A 22970-nucleotide genomic window follows, 5' to 3' on the forward strand; every position below is an offset into this window, starting at 1 on the left:
AACCAAAATCGCACGGTGCGTTCATTAGTAGACCCCTCTCCAAACCCCTTTTTTTAACCCCTATTATTAATTACTTTTAAAAATAAAATAATATCTCCATCTCTTACTCATGCGGTCTCCATGAAGAAAATATCCTATCTACCAATGATCTTATACCCGAGATATGTACGTTCATTATAATCAACGTTTGAAATCTGTCGCACAACCTTCATATACTTTTCAAAAAATCGCATGTCATTTGCGTTGACGAATATTACAGATGATTATGATTTTGTTGAACAGAATGAACATTTCGAAGTAGGTGCGAAGTAAAACACACTTTCATCATCATCATCATTTCAGCCGAAAGACGTCCACTGATGGGCCTTCCCTAAAGACCGCCACAAACAAGAAAATGTTTAATTAAATTTTTATAATAAATAGTTCTTTAGCAATTACAATGTTAGTATAATTATATTCGTTAATATGACTACCTATTTTTTACGATATATTACGATAATGCTCACATTACTGTTTGGCGGCAGAAATATGTAAGGTGGCAGTGCTTCCCTGAACGAATTTTCACAAAGAGCTCTAGTGCTGCTAAAACCTTATCCAAAGAGTTTTGTCTTACTAGATCCGTGCTAAAAAACATTTGCCTTTTTTTCTTTCTTCTTTCTTGGTTTTTCGCGATTAGTGATTACAAACCATTGAGTTTGCTTGGCTTACGTCAATAATATTTTAATACACAGTATAAATGAGTAATATATGCTCTGTTAGTGCGCCTTTAAATTAGACGCTTATAAAAGCTCCACAGTGGCGCTACTGTGGCGCTGCAGTCGTGACTTGCGCTCCAGTTTTTAATCTAGATATTGTATGAAAGTTAATAGTGGAGCGGCTTCCGCTCAAAAAAAGTCAAATTTGAAGGCACCCTTAAAGACAGAAGAGATTAGTCTTAAAGATAGAATGCCGAACAGAGTAACAAGATACCGTGTGTCGTATAGTGAAAGATATGTGGTCTTGTAGAAAGGTAGATGTTAGTAGATTTAAACGTGAGACGAGGTAAACATTCGATGCACATGCCTCGATTAAATTGGGGATGCCTTTAAAAAAGTCCAGGTTAAAAGTACAAAGAAAAATAAGGCACGTATGAAGAAACATGCGATTGAAGGAAGTAAAGTAGTTTTGTCAAGACTAGCTACTAGTGGAGGTTTATGATCTTTGCCTAACCCAGCGGGAGACAGGTGTGGTTGAATGTAGTACGCTCACCTGCTTATTAATTTAAGAGAATGATTATGTTTTGAAGTCAAAACGTTTGGTAAATTTTTTCAGCGTAACGAGATTAGAACCGTTTAATCTTCTTCTTATCGTATCAATCAATGATTGCTGTCGTGGCGAAAGGATTGTTGCCCAGGGTGCTCCCAACGTAGTGCTCGTAAAAGGAAGAAATGGAACGCCGTGCGGGAAGGTTCCTTTCGTGCACCCTCGATTGTGCATGTGCACAACCGTTTAATAAAAGTCTCGAATCTGAACTCAGTATCTGTTTATACGGATTATTAAGATTTACTGGTAAAAAAAGGACGATTGATTATTGCAAACAAAACACATTTACTGACAAAAAAAAAGCGCTGTTACTTGATTTAAGCATACCTAATCACTATGACAATGTGATTTCTCAGTGTTTGCAAGGATTAAGTGACTTTGTACGTACTTTTCCGTATTTAGTAAAAATGTGTTAACCACCCTTGATACGAATTAATAATTTTGTTGATATATCGAACTTTGCATAATTTTGCATAACTACTTACTCGTAAGTTTGATAACTTAAAAAAATCTTATACTGATCGTAATGTTTAAATCTCTAAATTTCATTACTTAAATAAATAATGACAAAAAGTTGCCAAATATCTTTAATGCTCAAATCGTAAAACTGTCATTTTGTGGGTTAACTCATTTATGCAGAACATGGCCCATAATAAAATGTTAGAGAAAAGAAAGAGAAAAGATTGTTTGATTCTGTTACAAAAGTCGTAGGTACGGTAGCAATCTCTTATAAAATATAAAATAAAATTTTCTTAACATAGAAAGTAAGGTTGAGATTTATAAAACGAATTTTGACTAGGACTGAACAAAAACTACGTGCTAAGCAAATATTTCGTGTACAAACTAGCTTTAAACAAGAAATGACGATAATGATTTATTACTAAAAATTACATAGTTCATTAAATGTTTTGCTAAAACTTACGCAAACTTCGTTTTGCAAAAACACGAAAACCTTGTTTAGTTCGAATACCATTTTTACTTAGTCAAAATCAAAGCTTGTGTCATAAATCTCAGTCTAAGAATTACCTACCGACAACAAATATTCAACTGAGATTCGATTACAGTAAGTAAGAACCAGGAATACATTTAGTCTCAACTGACACTGGAGCAGAGTCGAAGCCTCGCGACGCGTCATGTTTTTCGCCTATAGCATATTCATCTCTATTTTCTCAATATTTGGAAACTCGCGTCGACGCGCGACGTCGCTCGCATTCGCGCGTCGTCCAAGTCCAAGTTTATAATATATAGATAGATAGGTGCTTTTATTCCTCAAAAGAATACAAAAACAGTTTCATGATATGTATCCAAACGACGTGCACTTATTTCAATAACATTAAATGTTTTTTAAAGGTGTAGCAATAACATGTAACGCAACTTTTTGTTTGTTTCAGAACAATGTTGCACTACTGGCTACTCTTCGCACTTTCCTGGTTTGGTTACGTTAGTACTCAATATATTAATACGGACGGGCCGGTCGATGAAACTGTCCTAGAACCATTAGAAGGCACCTTGCGATCCTCCCTACAACATATTCAATTTTATAACTTGCCCGAGACCCAATTAGACGACGCGGCGTTTTACCCACAACAAGATGGCGAACAGAACTTCCAGAGAATAAGACGCACCGTGCTCACCGCAGACCAACAACGGAATAAAAAATTAAATGATGAAACTGCAGAGCCTCTTTGGCTACCAAACCTCGTAGACACTGACCAAACGACTTACCTACACAGTGACAGCAAGAGCCCTATTGTTTTACAGGAATTTGCAGGAACAATTGAGACAAACTCTTCGGATTCAATTATTCCAAATATTTTCACTGCAGTGGAAAAAAGAAGTTTTAGTCCCTGGGGCGGAAAGAGAGACGGCAAACCTATATTCGAACATATGTGGACTTGGCGACGTCCCAATTCCTTAAAAGAGCCTAGCATGCCGAAGAGTGCTAAAAGGGTGCGATTCAGCCCATGGGGTGGAAAGAGAAGTTCACCTCTAATATATAAACATGGCGCAAAAAACTCTAAAATTATACTATCCAACACACCCGAAATAACACGTTTCCTGTCAAAGTACTTACCGAATGGAAATAGAATCAGCTTGGCTGGCTTCGAAGTGCTTAAATCTTTGGATAAAAGACAACCGATTAGAGTACTGGCACTAACTACAAAAACTGATGACAACGGTAAGGGGGAAGCTCTGCCGTTTAATACTTTTTTTGAAACTTTACCAAAAATATTCAGACCTGGCCACCCATATGCTGACATCAACCTAAAGAAGGACGGAAAGAGGAAGATGAAGTTCAGTGCTTGGGGTGGAAAAAGAGCTCCACCGATCATCGGACCCATCTGGACACCCACGTCGCAACTCGACAAAGACTCGACATTAGATGCATTGCTATTGGTCAGAGACAGAAAGAAGATTTTAGCGGCAAAGGCACTGTAACTTGGAATACTGAAAAAATAATTTCGTAACTCCCGTAATACAGTATTTTGAATTCTATGTAGGAGTCACGACATGTGGCATTATTTTCAAGTAGCTGTAGCCTCACATAATATGTTATAGTTGTAAGTGCCATAAATTGTATAGCAATTATAAAAAAATACCTAAAAAATGTTATTTCGGGAGTTACAGTCTCTGACGAAAAGGCTGGGTTTCGTCAAAGACTAAACATTGAGATTTTGCACTAAGTCAACGTTGTTGTTAAGCTTTTATTGTTATATTATTAACGTGCAACTCTAGTAGCAAATAAACAGTAATAAGTTCAAGACTTACCTTTTTAATTACACTGTATATAGTAACATTTCACTTCATTTCCATATAATAATAGAAATGCAATATAAATAGACAGGAGATATGATAACTATATCATGTCACTAAATCTATAAAATGTCATTTATTGTCTACACGGGTATATGGGTAGATAGAACTGAATGGTGAACAAAGACAACATAATAAAGTCATTTTAAAGAATATGATTTATTGTAAGATGTACGTACATACTTGAGTTTATAACTAATAATAATAAATAGTATTGCAATGATAGACATACAAGACAGGTCAGATCAATACTCTTACCCGACGAGCGTGTATGAAAGCATTAATGTGTGTTGCCGAGGCGAGATATGTCAGGACCGTCGCAAGCGAAATGCGTTGGTCTCCGCCAACCCCGATGGGAAAAGGTATGAAAGGTACCTACGTATCTACATTTAAGTTAAGATATAAACATACAGTCTCAAGTCAAAAGTACAAGTACAAATACTTGTGCTTACAGCACAGATATAGATATAATAACCTACACATTAAAGTAGCTGTCCTAGTGGAAACGTAAAATTCTTAAGTTTCTAACCATTGACTTGTAAGTCAATGTTCCTAACTGAGAGAGTATATATTTCATAACCGACAAGAACACGACTTAAAACCTACCTAATTAAAGACATGACATAGAGGCTTGAAAGTGATTTTTATCAAACACTGGTTTAGAATAGCATGGTGTACTTATATAATAAATATCCTTTCAAATAAAACGCGCAATATTTCTAACGGGATTTATTATCCCTGTCCAAAACCGTATATATTATTATAATTATTAATGCGGAAACTCTTCAAATGCATATTAATTTCATACACTCCTTTAGAGGATTGTGAAGCCACCGTTTGTAAACAAAAAGTGAAACCGTTATTATACCACTGAACTATATATGATATAACTTTGATATTACGGATTACTAAGTTTATTTAATTATTAGATATTCATTACAGGTGTGTAGAATTTCCAAGCAGGGAAGACTGGAGAAACTAACAGTCTCGCCTGGAGAGACGGTAGCCTCCTTTGGTATACCGACCGGTGGAAAATGAGACCCAACGTAGGGGTTTGGTGTACACGACAGGCGACTCAGGCTCTCCTCTATCTTTTAGGACGAAATGTAGGCCATAATTGCTTGTGCGGATTTGAACCTGAAGAGAGGCTACGTTAACAAACACATTTAGAGAATTCAATGTATGTGAATGAGGCCTTTTTTGGTTGGTCCCGAACCTTTTATAGGGTAAGCATACAGCTTAGAAAAGCTCACTTTGCTGAAGTAGGGCACACGTCTTCAGACTAAGATTCTTGAGTATTCAAAGCCAACAAATGCCTTGCACAGTGCCTACATTGCTAAACACTGTAGAAAAGCTCTAGCAGTGGGCAGAAATGGCGTCAGAATGCTGACTAGAGCCTTAACATGGCACCGTGACTTGAACAAGCAATGTCACATATTGGGCAGAGAGGAAAACAGTGTAGATTCTGCCACGACACGGATGACACTCCTCTGCACCTCCTTACCCAATACCCAAAGCACGCTCATCAGTGGGCAGCTGATGGACGAAGCTCCATATTGGGAAGGTACAGGCCACAACCACAAGACATCAAAACAGTCGAAGCGAAGAAAATCCTCCAGTTCTAACATTGTAAATATTTTCCCTTGGGCAGATTGGTGGTCGGAATGGTCTAGCCAATGGGAACATTGTTCCATTCCAGTGTCCAGATCAGCTATAGTTGTGTTGGCCTTGGCTCCGATTTGTAATTAGTGGTGATCACAATAGATCAGTTAAAAGGTCGCAGTGATGAAGGGCGGCATAAGCCCTGGATGAAGACAATAGCAATAATAATAGGTTTGTAGAAACGAATACGCCAATTCACAAAACTTTGACGTAATTTCTCTCGTAAAAAAAATTACATAGGTATACTGAAGATGACCAAAATCGTCGAATCTTAAAAATTTGAAAGGGGTAAAACGTGTCCACCTTCTGAACAATAGTTTTATTTACGAATTATGAGGTACTGAACGCCGAATGCTGTAATTATCGTGTGATAAGAGACTAAGGGACACTCGTCACGTGATTGCATTAATAGCATCTGGGTAAGTAACATCGATACAAGTGGGATGGGAATGAAATTGATGTATAAGCAAAAAAAAGTTGTGACAAAATATTTTGTGTTGCAACCATTTCTTCTGCTTTCGTTTTGTTTTGATTTGCTCTCCTTAACGTTGTCCTTGTGGTATAGACGTAAGGGCATTGGCCTAAAACAATTTTGTCTACCAGTTGAGTGTTTCTAGAATTTCAGCGCGTGCTGTCCCGGTGCTCTTTCATTTCAAAATTATATTTTACAAACTGACTACGAAACTAAACGGCGAACTACCTTGCTCTACACACATAGCATAGTGCCTAACTTAAAATTATATTTAAATTTAAGAAACTAAAATATCAGTGTCAACTGGGATACAACTTGAGAGCAGAGCTGACATAAATTTTTGAAATAGAATAAATATTTTATGGCAAATAATTAAAATTTCATTTTTCTTTTCTAAACCTTCAAATTAGGGTTTAGGAAGTAGAAAGTTAATTACAATTTTTAGATGTCTTACATATATGAGTATTTGAAGTTATTGTAGACAATTGTACAGGATGTTCCGAAACTCAATGTCAAGCGGGCACCAGGCGAGGGGCCAGGTTATTTCAATTCTGTTAAAAATTAAAATATAAAATTCGACTCACTATATTTTTGAAAATGTTTAAAATAGACACCCTAGAAGACATCTTTGGGTAATGTCGTTACAATTTTTCAAATTTTGCAGTTCTTTATATTTGTTACGTAATCCTAAATAGTGAAATAAAATAGAAAAATACAAAATCCTATTTAAGATTATGTTAAAAAATAAATAACCGCAAAATTTGAATTTGTGATGACAGTACCTAAAGATGTGGCCTAGGGTATCGATTTTCAACATTTTCGAACATTTGCCTATTATCACTTAACTGACATGCATTTTTTATTTTATTTTTACCAGTACCGATATAACCAGGCCACTCGCCCGGTGATTGCTTGACATTGAGTTCTGGGATATCTGTATATTTCCACAATAAAGCACCCATTACAAATAATAGTTTAAATTGTCGGCTTACCGCCAGAACTCACTAACTGCAAAAAGTCTCATTAAATCAAATCATTGCAACCGTTGAATTCAGCGCATTCGATTCCCAAATTCCAAATTCACTATCTTCGTTCTTTCGCTTTCTTATTTTCGACTTTAAAACTGTAAAGTTACTTAAACATACTTTTGTAAAATTCATTATTTGTGTTATGAGGGTTCTCAGTTGTATTAAAATTAATACACGTATTTCATAACATATTCAGAAAACTATTATTGCCAAAGGTATTTTACAACATCAACAAAATCGCTAAGTGATATTTGTGAATTTTTGAAAAAATAAATTATTAGGAAATCAACTAATAATTAAATATTTACTAGGTTTCCAACTCAACAATATAGTTTAAGTAAGCCTGACTGTCCAAAACAGACGGAAGCAAAGTCCTCAAGGTAGGTAAGCGAGATTAAGCAGGTAGTACTGGTTTTGCCGCGTTAGTGCGCTATTGCCGCGCGAATTTGAAATGTTGTGTGCCTGTTTAAAAGTCATTAACTTTGGTTTTATTATAATACTTATAGTGGCTCAAAGTGGATAATTATTTTTTCGAATTTTAATAAAGAAACATTTTACTAACACTACAGCCACATGCCACAACCAGAGGACATTAAATCTGTCGGAGCCAAGAAAGTCCTTCAGTTTTTCAATGCTGCCTTGGCTCTGCACTATAATTAGTGGTGATCACAATAGATCCGTCAATGGTCAGTGATGAGGAAATGCATAGGCCCTGAATAAAGCCACCCTAATGATAATAATAATAACACTAGTGTCAATTGTACTCAAATAATCTAATAAAAACGTACTTTACACTAGTATACTTTTGTCTTTTAAATAAAATAGTGAAATTATGAGACTACATTGTAAAACTTTAACAATTTTTTTTTAAATCAATTTTGTTTCATTTAGTCAGATTTGGCAGTAAGCTGACGAAATATTTTTTCATACAATAATAAATGCAGTTTTTTATCCAAAATTCTTCAGTGGTGTTGTTTGCCAAGTGTAAATATGTCTTTTTAAAGAAATGAACAGTGGCCCAACCCAATGAAGTGGTAAACTAGCAGTCAATAATTTCATAGTACAATTAAGTAATAATAAATTATTTTAGTGTCGTTTGCTTTGTAAGTGAAATACCACTTGTAACTGGAAATTAACTGAAAATTTTATGAATTGTAGGCTTGCTTGCTTGACCTAGTGAAAACATGGTACCAAGATAATAAATATTTTCCAAAATACCTATTGAACTCTAGTGCTGGCACTTTACATTCCTCTTAATTAATACTTAAACAAATGTACATGTTCTCTTTTAATTTAGATAATGCAGGTTTTAATTTAAACAGTTCTAAGTATGATATGATAGCCTGATATTGTTTCTACTGGTTTGCTCAACTGTCCAACTTTTAATTTGAATGCTTCATCTTCAAACTCTTGCTGCATTTGACCACGGCAAAATGGCCCCAGATCTCCCTCTCGTCTTGCTGATGAGCAATCAGAGTATCTAGAAGCAACATCAACAAACGACACAATATTTGCCACAATCTGCTTGCGATAGGCTTTTATAGTTGCCAAGGCTTCCTCCCTACTTCTAGTGATTTCCTCTTCCCTCCATGAAGTAGGCCGCCGACTGTCAATGTGCTTGACTAATATATGACTGCAGCGAATTGAGGCCGGCTCAGCAGGTCGCTCTGGCCTCTCCCACTGAGACTTCTTCGTGAAGGTATTGAGAAAGTAAGTCATTCCAGTGGACCGGCTAGTTCGTAACTCCCATCCGTCAGGTAAAGGAAGTTGAATCTCCTTTTCTTGGTTTGTCATTCTGCAATGGTGTGGGAATCATGGATGTAAACGCAGGAAATAATAACAAATTTCATACGAAGACTTCAGCGTCTGTGTGGCGAATTCTAACTGATACTACACATTCTAAATCCTATTTAGAGCTGACATTATATTACGATGTCGTTGTTCACCATTATTTTTACGTGAAACCTAAGCGTGATATTCAAATACCCAGTGTTATTTGTTAAATTCAGTGACAATTCTAGTGCTATTTAGTAACTTGAATTAATATGTTACAATTCGATAAACAATAAGATACTTACATTACGTGGTAGCTTAACTCCCAAGCAAACTTTACGTACTACTTTAAAGACAAATCACTTGAACTGTCTAGGTAAAATTATTATTTCAATTAAACAAAACAAAGCACAAAACAGCGGGCGGCGACAGGAAGCGAAAGAATCATGTTTTTTAATTTGTGAACGAATCCATATACATACTTTTTTTTACTACCACCTAATATTTGTGCCACTGCTAAACAAAGAAGATAAAATTATTTTGTTATTTATAGACGTGTTATAATTTAGAAAACAAGGATTTAAAAGCTGGCTGGACCCAATTATAGTGAAGTGAATCAAGTCTTGACCTTTTAAACAGCCTTGATTGAAAAAACCAGGTCAATAATCCGCGACCATATTGAACTTTAGAAAGATAACCCATGATAACCATATTTTATAGTACGTTAAAGGACCATACGCCGATTCAACGTGTGAACGTTTAAGTACACATAGTTTTGATTGTATATATTTTTTTTTGTCTGTGATAATTTATCACTACTAGAGCATCTGCTAAAATATTAAAGATTATTGACATTTTAATTTAAAAAATTCGACATGTAGCAAAAATAGATATTCTTTACGTTGTTCGACTTGAGCTTTGCGCAAACGGGATTTTTTACATTTGTCGCACATTGTCTTGTCATCGTTTTAATTTTTGATAGACAAAAGGCACATTTCCTTCTGTTTGACTCAGGCAATTTCTTATCGCTAATCATTGACTTACAAATAAATGGACGACGGGTCTAATACAAAAACCACGAAAAAAATGTCCCAAGTCAACCTATTCGAAATTTAAATTGTAATGTCATCGCAGTATCGCGCTGTCAGTCGAACAAATGAAGACTAAAGCGGAGTTTGGCGCTCTGTATACGATTTTAGCGCCTTACAAGTGCGGACACTTTTTAGCGCGGACCCGACGTCCATATAATTGTAAGTCAATGTCGCTAATAGACCAATTGAGACTGAAATTCACCACGACGCCGCCCGGCCGCCCTAGCTTGCGCCAGGGCTCCCGCGCCAACGGAGGGGCAGGTCAGTTGTCCTCCGACCCGCCCCCCAGACGAGTGAGGCGGTGCAATACAGGCTCCGGAGTCCCTGTCCAGGGCCCGCTGGCCTCACTAGGTGATCAGGCGAGCAGCGAACTGCCTTCGCCTTCTTCCCGTAAGTCTGCGCCGAAGCGGGTGCGCGTCCGCCGCGTAATCGCGCACCCGCTCCCCGCCATTGTAGCCTAATAGTTTGACCTACTGCCACTCAAGCAGAGACCGTGGATTCTAATCCACGAGTTTTTCTGAATTTATATGCAAAAATTTTATTTGAAATTTATATTTAGCGTTTCGGTGAAGGAAAATATCGTGATGAAACCTCCACGTCGAAGAAGGATCACAACTTTCGGGAAACGTGTGAAGTCCCCACCTCGCCTTGGACCAACGTGGCAGACTGTTTGTTGGGGTCTGCTGTCTGATTGGGTCGGGGTGGATTAAAACCCTCGCCTAAGAAGAGACCCGTGCACACGTACAAATAGCGAATTTAGCCCTTTGATCTTCGATGTCACTTTGTACGTCGTCATGTAAAATATCATCATCTCTTTCACTATCCGACCATTCGACCTCTTCGTAACTCAATGCTTGTAGTAACCGGGATATTTCTGCATCTTTTACAAAACCTAATCACGTCATTTTGTTGTAATAACATAGCCTGTAAAAAAATTATAATTTGTAATTAAAAATATATAATATTTATTCGCACATAAATCACGAAAACCTATTGACTACACGATAACACTAAAGTCAAAAACTACCGCAAAAGATAACCATACATCACTTCGACGTATGGTAGGTATATTATTTAGATAAGTAGAGTCTCACACACAGCGACACCAGTGTCTTCTGCAAGCTGTGTGGTTGACTGAGTTGGCAGGAACGGCGAGTGCACTGATGCTTAATACGAAGGAATTATACCGATTTTTCAAAATCGAATACGTCGTTTCGATGTAGGTTATCTTTTTAGGATTAAGCGACTAGAATCGTTTTCTCATTTAATGCTAATTTAGCTCAAATTGTACTCGATTAAAAACGTTTTATATTTTTGCGATGATACAACAAGTGCATGTATATTTACTAACTAAATATCCAAAAAGTAAAGCCGTATCCTTTACAATTATAATAAAATAACTTTATTTTTCCATTACCCCCGTTACAAAAATTCCAACGTCTTAGTATCATTGTAATTTTTTCTCAAATTAATTAAATAGAACTTTGGTTAATTGTATAATCAAGAGCATAATTAATTAATTGTTAAAGTTAACGCTCTGCTACCCTGTTAACATTATTTTATAGTTGAAACGCAACGTCACGATACGAAAAACGTTTGCCTTAGCAATGGCGGGCATAGTGCTGAGGCTCCAAAGATGCTCTCAACACTAATAATAAAAATAACAAAATATAACCAGTATGACTTAATATTGACTACGACGTTGTCTTTTGACTTTTTGACTGTAACTTTTTACTCATTACCACTTAGAGGATTGAAAAAAATAAGAGTTTCCATAGTCTAAGCATTACCATCACGTGAAATAATAACAAACAGTTTTCGATTATGAGTCCCTAAAATGCGTAACCCCCAACAGTGTAATGCCCGACATAGTAATCCGTGACACGGAAATGTCCACCCCATCAATTGGCGACATGAGAATCCAATGCGTACTGCTATAATGGTCGTGAATTATGGGCCGGGTGGCTAAGATCAAACTCGGACAGAACGTTATCATGGTAGTACAATATTGACGTTTATAGCCAGCCATAAACAACATCGGTAATGTAGCTATTTTTTTTACAGAATGTAGCACGTAGCACCAAAGCTACCTTCATAAACTGCTACGATATCAGAGAATATTCAATGTGGGACTAGTACTCTGTGTGCCAAACTATAAGAGAAAAAAAGAGAAAGATAATAAAAAAAATTACGCCGCCGCCCATACGCTAGCCCGCTACTACCATTTTTGTAGAATTGAACAGTTTCGTGTCAGGTTATTGAGAAATTGCGGCACACCTCTCAAGATGTTAAATCAAGCAAAGACGGAAGCACAGCTTTCGGCAAACTACGTTGGAAATTACTTGGATTGCGTAGAGGACTTACCGAACGATTTGCAGAGGCATTTGTCTCGTTTGCGGGAGCTTGACGTATCTTACAGAGGTAAATGTACTACCATAAACCATCCCTTTAATCAATAACACTAACACAAGACCCCTGATTTAGATAACAATATAATTTGACGACCTCAGTGGCCCAATGGTTTGCACTTTAAGCTCTGGATGAGGAAGTTCAGGGTTCGATTCCCGGTAAAAAAATCTATGGGCAATTAATTATGGGTTCTGATGTGGGTGTAGTGCCCTAGAGTAAACAATCGTCCTAGTCCTGATATTTATCAGATAGTACACGAATAATGGGAGGCCTACTCATCTGTCATGCTGTTGTATAAACCTACACACACATTTTACATTACACCACAGCAACATATTATTATAATAAACACTTTAAATATATCCTTGTAGTAGAAAACCGAGCATATTTTTTTATTGTTCAAAGAATACCTCAATATTTGAAAAGATCTTGAATGCACATTTTTTTCAAGTCAAATGAATTTAATGAAACACAATTTATGTCATGATGTTGACAGGATGTTGGCACTGAAAATTAATCCAGTGTGGTTGTCATAATACAAATCTGCATCATACCTTTCTGAAAATATCCACTGTGTAGCTTAATTACATAAGTGGGAATTTGTGAAATATGTCCATATTATATCTACTTCTGTTTTCCTGTAAGTACGTTTTAGTTCATTATTTAAACAAAAGCGCATTGAAACTAGTTTTACACAATATTTAATAGCTAAATCATATACTTTATATTTGATTATTTTCTAATAAAGTGCTTTACTGGGTACATATTTGTAATCATATTAAATCTATAATACCAACTCAAAAACAAATCTGAAGTCTGAGTTTATGGCTGAGGAAGACCTGTGGTTACAACATATTAAAAGAGTGTTATTATTATTATAATTTTAACATTTTTAATTCAGAGTAGAAAACTACATTGAAGTTTTATTTATTACTTTCTTTGTTTTTAGCATTCACCATGTACACTAGAGATCAAACATAATACACATGTACTCTACATTGTGGATTATTGATATATTTTTATTTAAATACTTAGATGTTGCTTATGTTGGACCACCAGAATGCGTCCGAGATGTCCAAGCCCAGTTCCTGCTGTGTGGTGGAGCCAACCCTCATGAATATACGCTTTCGAGAGCTTCTGTACATCTACAAGCTATTCTGTTGCGTGCTCAAGAAATTGGAGATGAGAAACTTCAAGAGGTTCAAATGATCCAAGATCTTATTGATAATAAACAAAGATCTTTGGATACTGACCATAAAAAGCTTAGTGAGTACTTGAATAATCCTGAAGAGAGCGAGGATGATGAATCTGCAGATGTTAGTCTCTCATTGAAGTCTGAGAAAGATGAGGTCTCATCATCTGATGATTTATCTCCGAATGATGTGGAACTGTCTTCTGGTGAAGAAGTCTCTCAAGATGAAGGAGAACTATCTTCAGATGATGTTGAGATGTCATGGTCGAAAGACAGTGATGATGAAGTAATGTCTGACGATGATGACTCAGCCATGTCTGAAAATGCTGAAATTTCTGATGGTTTGGATGATTTCATTTCTTCAACAGAAAAATCTGAAGGAACACACTTGTCTGGCGAAACATTTAACACGTCTGATTAAACAGAAATTTCAGACAACACTTCGGATTAAATAAAACAAGTATACATTGAATCATTATTTATTATGCTCTTATCACTACAACATATATGTAGTTAGATTAGTTTTAAAAATAAAAAACCAAAACTCATTTAAAAAAAATTTTTATTCCATCATTATATGTAGATTAATTATTTTTCATTTAACACTTTGATAAATTTTGAATTATTATTGTTATTATTAGTATTTTATAGTAGAGTGGACAAAATTTATCATGGTGCTGTTTCTTTATTGTTTTTTAACCCCTGTTTAATTTTGTTCTTAATTTCATGTTACTTTCTTTTCTTAGTATCTTGCCTTGAAGTTTATACGAATGGGAATGCAAAAAAAGAGCCCACACCACCATCAGACACAATCAATGAAAAAGATTCGGGCTCCCCACAGATCCGTGAGCACCATGTACCTACACCTCCGACAGAGAGGACTGTGGAAAAAGAAAAAGACAAGGGTGAACAAGATAAACCAGGAGGTTAGTAAGACGCAAAAAACCAATTAGATTATTTCATTTCACTTTATTTCGTAATTTTTGTGGCTACGTCATTACTAACTTTCAATATTTTCGCTGTTTCATGAAATGGTCGGCAAATTTCATATTACCGTTATTCAATCACTAACAAACTTGTTCTGTTCATATTCTGTACTTCATTGAAAATCAATAATTTAATCCTATACATATTATGAACTCAAAGCGATAAAAAGGTAACATACAAATTCAAACTTTTCATATAAATCTTATTGATTGACCTCACACTGATATACACATTAGCGATGGACGTCAGTTACTAAAAGTAATCGAATTATTCGATTATTGATATCAATTAGTTATTAATTGTTACTACACTTCACTTTTTGATTGTTCATCAAATATCGACTGTGAATCGAAATAGTGACTAATCTACTAGTTACTAATTTTTATTGTTGATCAAATATTGTAATAGTACTTACTTGGTACTTGGTGTAACGGGCTGGTGTCCGCAACATTGTAATTGTAATAGGATTAATTGTTATTCAATTAGTAATAGGATCGATTGGTACTAAATAAGTAACAGGACAGATTTTTTTATTTTTTTCCATACTATGGTAGGGAAAAAGTGTTTCAAAAGACAGAGTTTATATACACACTGAAAATTTAATTAATAACTCTATTAATTATATAAATCGAATGATTCGAATATTTTTCGGTAAACACGACTAAATCGTAAATCGACTATAGGATAGTGCAACAATCGCTAGTACATATACGCGCTACGTAGCTGTGTATGTGGACGCCGCCGCGCAACAGGTGTGTCCGCGCACTTTGCACTTGCAACTGCGCTTTACAAAGTTAACGGAAAATCAATCGGCCCATTCGTAGCCGCAGTATCCAGCGAATCGGTCTCATTCGGACAGCGGCCGAAGCGGAAGTGCAATCAGATTCTCTTTTAGTTCCTTTTACTTTTTCTAGTGCTTTAATTGGCCTGATGCATCTTGAAGTCGGAATCGCGTATGTTGTACTAAAAGTCCCGCAAACAAACATGGAGTGGCTGAAGCTGTTGTTATACTACCGTAAGGATAACTTTTTGTTCAAAATGTGACGATAGTAATCGTAGAAATCGACTCATCCATCCGTACAACAAAGGCCTATATATAAGACTGCTTATTCTCAGAACATTGTACATTTCGTTCGTTGTTCTTCGCTATGTGCGTCCGGTCGACTATTGTTCGATTTTATATTTCCGAAACGAAATAAGATATACAAATTCTGAAGACATCTATCCATTGGCCTTATTTTGAATAACGAGATTATGTATTTATCATAATATTTTCTGTATAATCACATCAGACTCTGTTCTTCGGATGAGTCGAAATATTATCATAACAACAAAAAAAATAACTAATGTCTTTTTTCATGTCTAATATATTTCAATAAGATTTATATCATTTGAGTGATGCTGTGTACGTTATTTTTTTGAAATGTACCTTTAATGTAATGTACGTTTCCAACGTAGGCTGACACACGACACCATTAATGGCCATAGTAATATTAGATTGGACTAGACCTCTTTAGACTGGTAGTCTAGAACGAGTTGTGTGATAGTTCATGTGTATTTTGGTTATAGAAATTATTCGATTTGCAATAACATTACAACAGTTTTCATGAATTTTTCAACAATAATACTAAATTAATTACTTATAAAACAGATAGGTACCCAAAACTTTGTTCCCACGATCAATTAATAAATTCGCTACGTGTTATCTATGCACATCTATAATATTATGATTGTAAAATACAATTGCACTACAAACACTATATTTGTTAATTCACTTATCATATATATAACTACCTCCGTGGCCGAACGGTTACCATACCGGACTGCCACGCAGAGGTCCCCGGGTTCGATTCCCGGGCCGGGAGAAATATTTGTATGGTCTACATTTATTTCTCTCGTGAGTTTGGGTGTAATTTGTGGTTGTCTATGTGTGTGTCCATGGTACCCGCGACACAGGGTTTCCCTAGTGCGGGGCTATGTTGAGTGTGTGCGTTATTATTATTATTATATTATTAATATAAAGACACAATATTTTATATATTACCAACTTACGTACACATCGCGTGGTACTGTCAAGAGCATGTCAAACATGACACTTTGTATTAATTTTTGGACCCTTCTTATCGTAAGCGGTATAGAGTTGGATTTAAATCTTAAGTGTCAAGCTTGACTTGCTCTTGACCCTGTAAATTGTATCATAAAGCTATTCACAATATTTTAATTAATTTAAAAATGCTTCTATCCATGCTTGGCGGTTTCTAACATGAAGAATGGCAAAATAATACATTTGAGTTACAGTATTCTTTTAATTGGGACGTTATGGGGAAATCAGAAACTATAGGAAATACAGGGAAACTGTCTTAGCAACCATTAAATCTTTTTTTTAAAACAACCATTTTGGCATAGTCAATTTTTGGTCAAGCGTGAATTGTGCCTAAACAAGAATAAATTTGATTTTCTTATTGCTGATCGACTCACTTTCATACAAGGATCATTTCAATGTATTGAAAGAAAGAATTGAGACAGCAGAAGTTGGTAAATTTTAATGTTTTTTAATACAAAATAAGACAGGTTTGCTGTATCTCCTATGTTTTCGGATTTTCGGAAAAAACACACTGTACTATACATACTTACTATATAGTAGCAGTATTGTTTCAGTATGTGTACTTTAAAAAAAAGTGTATAATTGGGACAGTAATTTGTATGTTCTGGTACCCAGGCGAGCGATGGTCGAAGCGGACCCGGGGGACGCGCAACAAAACCAGCACCATCACAGATGGCGCTGAGAGCAGCGAGCGAGATATTTGTCGACATGTTCCCAATAGCAGCCACAAAAAATGTATGTTTTTTATTCATATGTACCATGATGGTATTTGTGTACTTCTGTGTTTGGACGTAGTTAAACAAAAACAAAAAAAGCACATCCACTCACTTTCGATATATGGCAGTTTCAAGTTTAAAAGTGTATCTCACTCTTGTTTTATTTTCTAAACTTATAATGTTATGTAACTCCAGAGATATTTATATGTTGATTTTTTTTGATGATCTAAGGGCGCGTTCTCACTATGTCGTGACGACAGATTGTCGTGCAGTTTACAGTGTCGTGGCTTGTATATTTAAATGAAGTTGTTCACATATAGCACGATACGATTGTCTGTCGTTCACGATTTTTTATCGTTACAACGACAAACTGTCGTCACAGTGGGAAAAGCTAGAACGACAGTCGTCAGACGATAAAAAAACGTCGTCACGTTTTTATCGTGGCGGTTTTTTTCGCAGCTCCTATTGTCGTCATGATCTAGTGGGAACAGCTAGTCACGACAGTCGTTCAACTATAAAAAAATCGGCCACGACAGATAGTCGTGATATGGGAACAGGCTAGACACGACAGTCGTCCAACGATAATAAAACGTGACGACATAGTGGGAACGCGCCCTAAGAGGTTAGACTTTAGGAACCGTTTGGTACATATAACTCATTTTTTGATAATTTTGTGGATTGGATCCTTCTTGCTTAACTACGTCCAATTGCGCTTGTGCTGCCTTAACGATAAAGCGGCTATGAGGCATGTGTTTATGTTCTTTAAATTTCAGTGTGTATTTCAATTTGCTTAAAATTTAAACGCTTATCGAGTTCTTAGGTTTGCGAGGTTGCTACACATTGGAAAGAAAGAATATTTTCAGATCTAAATCATATATATTTGTTTCTTCATACAAACCAGCGTTTCGGACTCTTTACACTTAGGACTTGCGCGAGAGCGACATATGGCGCGAAATCCTCCTATTTTCGCAAAGAATCGGTATTGTCGCTCTCGCGCAAGTCACGTCCTGTCGTGTTAATCCTACTGTAAAGAGCCCGAAACGTTGATTTGTATGAAAAAACAAATATAAGCTATTTTATACGAAAAAAAAACAGTTTCATTTAAACACTTGTTTATTATGGTACGTTTTAGGCACCTCTATATAATTAGCATATTCTATGCCCCTGTTGGTTGCCGAAAGACATTTTGCCGTGATTATCGCCGGCTTTAACTTCGAACATGCCGCCGCCCACACTTTGTGACGGTTTCTTAAATATCTTGAGTATTTATAACAGTGGTTTCTAATAGACTCAAGTACCTACCACTTCTCTTGAAATAGATATTGAATATCACAATTTCCGTTTTGTATACCTTTTCTCACACTTAACAGGCGTTGGCAAGAAGAAGAAACCTAAAGCGCATCAAGTGGCGCAGCGCTTGGAGACGCCGTCTGAGGAGGTGGACGCAATCGACCCAGACGAACCACGCTACTGTCTCTGCGACCAGATCTCATTCGGCGCGATGATCCTTTGCGACAACCACCTCTGCCCCATAGAATGGTTCCACTTCTCCTGCGTCTCCCTCACCACCAAACCCAAAGGAAAATGGTTTTGCCCCAAATGTCGCGGCGACAGGCCCAACGTAAGGAAGCCGAAAAACCAATTTCTTAAGGAGCTCGAGAGATACAATAAGGAGAAAGAAGAAAAAGCATGATGTTACGAAAACGGAGGTTGTTACGTTTGTGTAGACAGGTAGTTATTATTTGAGTTAAAAGACAATTAGTTTTTGTTCGACAAACTTAATTGTAGTTAGGAAACTTTAAGTAATACTGTGAATTGATTTCGATTGTAATTTGTGATTTAACGATCCTTGTATAATGTGACAACGTTTGAAGTCTTAGTCCATCGCACCTTTAGAACGAAAGTGACCCAACACAAAATTCCAAAGTTTTGAAGTTGTGGCATTTTCAATTTATTACTCTTGAAGTACTAAAGGTAAAAATAATAACATTGAAAATGTAGCCTTAATGAGTCAGTTTCAAATAAACAACCTTATGAACAATTATTTTTAGAGTCGTTTTACATTATAAACAATTTTTTTTAATTAGGTCGCTTTCATTCTAAAGTTGAGATACATTAATTAGGTCAATGTTGAGATATTATAAGTTGTCATCATTATATTTGGGGTCTTAAATATATTTGAGCGTTCTGATGTTTTAAATTTTAAAATGTTTTATAAACAGATCCCAGGGAATAAGACCAGGCCTATAGGCTATAATTATTATAATGTATTATGTACTTGTCTTACTTCAAGTTATGATATGTGTTTTTTAAATTAATTGGTACTTGGTGCAACGGGCTGGTATCGGCAACTCGACGACAAAGCGCCTATTTTGCGTGTGGTTTTTTAAATTATTAATATTGTTTCTACACACATCAACAGAATCTGAGGATATTTTATATTTCATCAAATATCAAAAAATTTATGAAGAATTTTCTAATACAGTAAATGGAAGAATGGTAGGTGATTTTCAGATCTTTAATAAATAATAAAAACATTTGGTGATTTTTTGTTTTTAACAAAAATATATTTTTTTTAATAGCCGTAGAAAATTAGTATGGTACAAAAACTTCATTTCTTCTTATAAAACTATTAATTTTTAAAATTAAAATTGAAAAAATCTTATAAAATCTAATTATTAATAATCAGTGTTACCACCTCTTTAATTACACATTAACATCGATTGTTCATACTTCAAAATTAAATTGTCAATATCTTGCAGCGGCACGAGGTCCCATGTTCTTTGCCAAGTGTTCATAAAGTTGTTGTACCATCGTCAAATTTGGCGGGAAATCTCTCAAGACCTTTCGTTGTAACATATCCCAGGCATGCTCGATAGGATTTAAATCGGGCGACTGTGCAGGCCAATCCAAAACTTGAATATCGTTGTCTCGTAGAGCGGCCGACACCAGACGCGCCGTATGGGAAGGAGCATTATCGTGCATGAGTAGAAATCCTGGCCCATTTGGATTCTGTGTGGGACAATAACAGGCTCTACTACCTCCTCGTGGTATTTTTGTGCAGTTATGCTGCCTTGGATCCAAACGCTGAGTTGACACACCATGATTGTCCCGCCTCGGTATGAGTGAACCTCCTGTTTTTCGTAAATCCGGATGAAATCCAAACCGGAACTCATCGGTAAACAGCACCGAATACCATTGTTCGTCACTCCACGGTAAACACTCCCGAGCCCACGAAAGCGTCACGTAAGTCACGTCGCAATGCTGGAACACGTAGCGGTCTTCGAGCATGAAGACCAACTTCATGCAACCTCCTCCACACGGTTTGTTCGCTTACCAGCAGCTGGTAATTTTCCTGGAGCGTTTGTGCTAATTGCATCGCTGTGATATTAGGTTGTCTTCTGGCGGTAATTTGGAGAAATCGATCCTGTCTCTGCGTACTTGGTGTAACGGGCGTAGTAACACGATATCTAACCGTGTGCCATTCAGCCACATCCCCACTACTGCGATAACGGGACCACAACCTTGATATCACGTTTTGGCTGGTGTGTAGGGCCTCAGCAATGACGCGTTGAAAAGCACCACTGTCTAACATGCCCACGACTCGTTTCATCACACAACATAACATTTCATCTCGACTCAAATGAAGACGTGTCATGACTCTTTTCCTTGTCGTAATGGGAGTAGTAGTAGTAAAATGTTTCGTCCTCCGGGAGAGGGTAAGGCGTCTAGCCCATAGATATGTCTACCAAATGTCTGTCATACTGCCAAATCTTAGATTTCAATTTTTCTTCAACTTTTCATTTTATTAAGGCGAAGTCAAACCTTCAGTACGAAATTTAAATTTAAGGCAAATTTCTTGAGTTAACTTCTCGTGTTTTTGTTGGTAGTAATAGTCATTGTAATTTTGGAGTTGCAAGGTAAGTCCGAGTGTTTTCTTTAAGTCAGAGCTCTCCAAGGGTTGAGTTAATAAAATCATATATCGTCGCTATACTACGAAAACCAATTATCTGGAATTTACACAGAAAATTACTTAATTTAGGATAACGCGACAAAATTGCTGTAAAATGCAAACATTTTCAAATTTCAGTAAAACATAAAATGTAGAATCACCGTTACAAATTAACGTGGGATGATATTTGTGAAAATAAAACAATTTTTGACACAGTGAAATTTTAATTGCATTTATTTCAAAGTCGATATTTTGTGAAATAATTGTTTTTCCCAGTATAACAGCGAATTATACGTATGAAATTTTCAGGGCAAGCTAAAATGTCCTGCAGTGAAGGCGGGATCGTCAGATATTTTTCCAAGTACCGGTTTATGAGAAGCAGTCGCTGCTGTCGTAACGTATTTTGTTTCTTTATTTACATTTTTAAATTTTGAAAATAGAATAAAAGAGGTTTCATTCTGTATATAAACATTTTTATGGAAACTAAAAGGATTTTAAACAATAAAGTCGTAAATAATTTAGGATTAGGGTACCCCTAGATTCTGCTGATGTGTGTACATTGAGACCAAACACTTAATAAGTGCAAGATGTAAGTTGCAATATTGTGAAATGGACTTTTATCGACCTGAAATGTCCCAAAGTAAACTTTTTTGTTATTTTCTTTGCTTAAAACCATGATTCCAAACGCAACGTAACTAAACGTTTCACGTTAAACCAACAGCTGTGCGCCTCGACTACATCCAATTTTTAGTGTAAAAATCACACGTATTGACAAAGATCTTTTTAATAAAATCTAAATGATATTGAATGTTTGTATTTTGGTTATTTTTAGATGCTGATTTGCAATTATTATCTCTTCCGCGAATGTATATTTCCTCTGCGAACATGTTTGTGCATTGTGCGGTCATTGCGGTATTAGATATACCTCCATCCTACAATGTGTAAAAATATTGTAGCAAAACCATGTCCGATACAATTGAGTGCTGCCAATATTCTAAGGGTCGTATTCCAGAACTCTACTCAATGCTCAAGTCAGGATTTGAGCAGACTTGAGTATGATTTCAAGCATTGGAAATACGACCCTAATGGCAAGGACTTGAGTATGATTTTCAGTGCTCACTGCAATACTCATGTCCAGACTTGAGTATTGAGTAGAGTTCTGAAATACGACCCCCCCTAAGATTCTGTCCAATAAACAAATTCACTTTGAACAAATGCAACATGGAACTTGAGCCTTTGTACATTACAAGCCAATATCATTCAACATCAGTATATTCATGTGGTGTAAATACAACTAAAATATTGATAATTTTTTAAATATATTTTACACCAAATATGATTACTTGAAACCATATCTTTTCAAGAATATTTTTCGATATGTATATCTTCACTCTCTACTCTGCACCTCGTGCCAAAATTATATTATTATATTGAGGGCCCAGAGTCCATTCTCTACTATGTAAATTTT

General features: G+C 36.1%; 4 protein-coding genes across 5 annotated transcripts in view; 2 read left to right on the forward strand and 2 right to left on the reverse strand.

The window, feature by feature from the left end:
• The window catches only part of LOC113239430 (COMM domain-containing protein 4), a 47903-nt gene extending 38422 nt beyond the window's left edge, over nt 1-9481 (reverse strand). Inside the window, exon 1 of the mRNA XM_026476437.1 lies at nt 9357-9481. The gene's annotated coding sequence lies outside the window, so the exon portion shown is untranslated. The remainder of the gene's footprint in view (nt 1-9356) is intronic.
• On the forward strand, nt 2697-3901 carry LOC113239433. The gene has a single exon (XM_026476440.1). The coding sequence runs from the start codon at nt 2698-2700 to the stop codon at nt 3739-3741; it is 1044 nt and encodes a 347-aa protein (XP_026332225.1). The 5' UTR covers nt 2697; the 3' UTR covers nt 3742-3901.
• On the reverse strand, nt 8403-12538 carry LOC113239431 (putative peptidyl-prolyl cis-trans isomerase dodo). The gene is made up of 2 exons (XM_026476438.1): nt 12507-12538; nt 8403-9073 (listed from the first exon to the last, which is right to left on the reverse strand). The coding sequence occupies exons 1-2, from the start codon at nt 12524-12526 to the stop codon at nt 8593-8595; spliced, it is 501 nt and encodes a 166-aa protein (XP_026332223.1). The 5' UTR covers nt 12527-12538; the 3' UTR covers nt 8403-8592.
• Nucleotides 12338-20056, forward strand: LOC113239429 (inhibitor of growth protein 1-like). Of its 2 annotated transcripts, none has more exons than XM_026476434.1 (5): nt 12338-12563; nt 13611-13817; nt 14490-14669; nt 17450-17569; nt 18921-20056. In XM_026476434.1, exons 1-5 carry the CDS (start codon nt 12428-12430, stop codon nt 19241-19243), a joined length of 966 nt encoding a protein of 321 aa, XP_026332219.1. In that variant the 5' UTR covers nt 12338-12427; the 3' UTR covers nt 19244-20056. The 2 variants fall into 2 exon arrangements, with proteins under 2 accessions (XP_026332219.1, XP_026332220.1); XM_026476435.1 differs by having other exon boundaries at nt 17450-17530.
• The last annotated feature ends 2914 nt before the right edge of the window (nt 20057-22970 follow it).

Source organism: Hyposmocoma kahamanoa, unplaced genomic scaffold (genome assembly GCF_003589595.1).
Source record: "Hyposmocoma kahamanoa isolate Upper Pololo Valley unplaced genomic scaffold, ASM358959v1 99879, whole genome shotgun sequence".
Lineage (NCBI taxonomy): Eukaryota > Metazoa > Arthropoda > Insecta > Lepidoptera > Cosmopterigidae > Hyposmocoma > Hyposmocoma kahamanoa.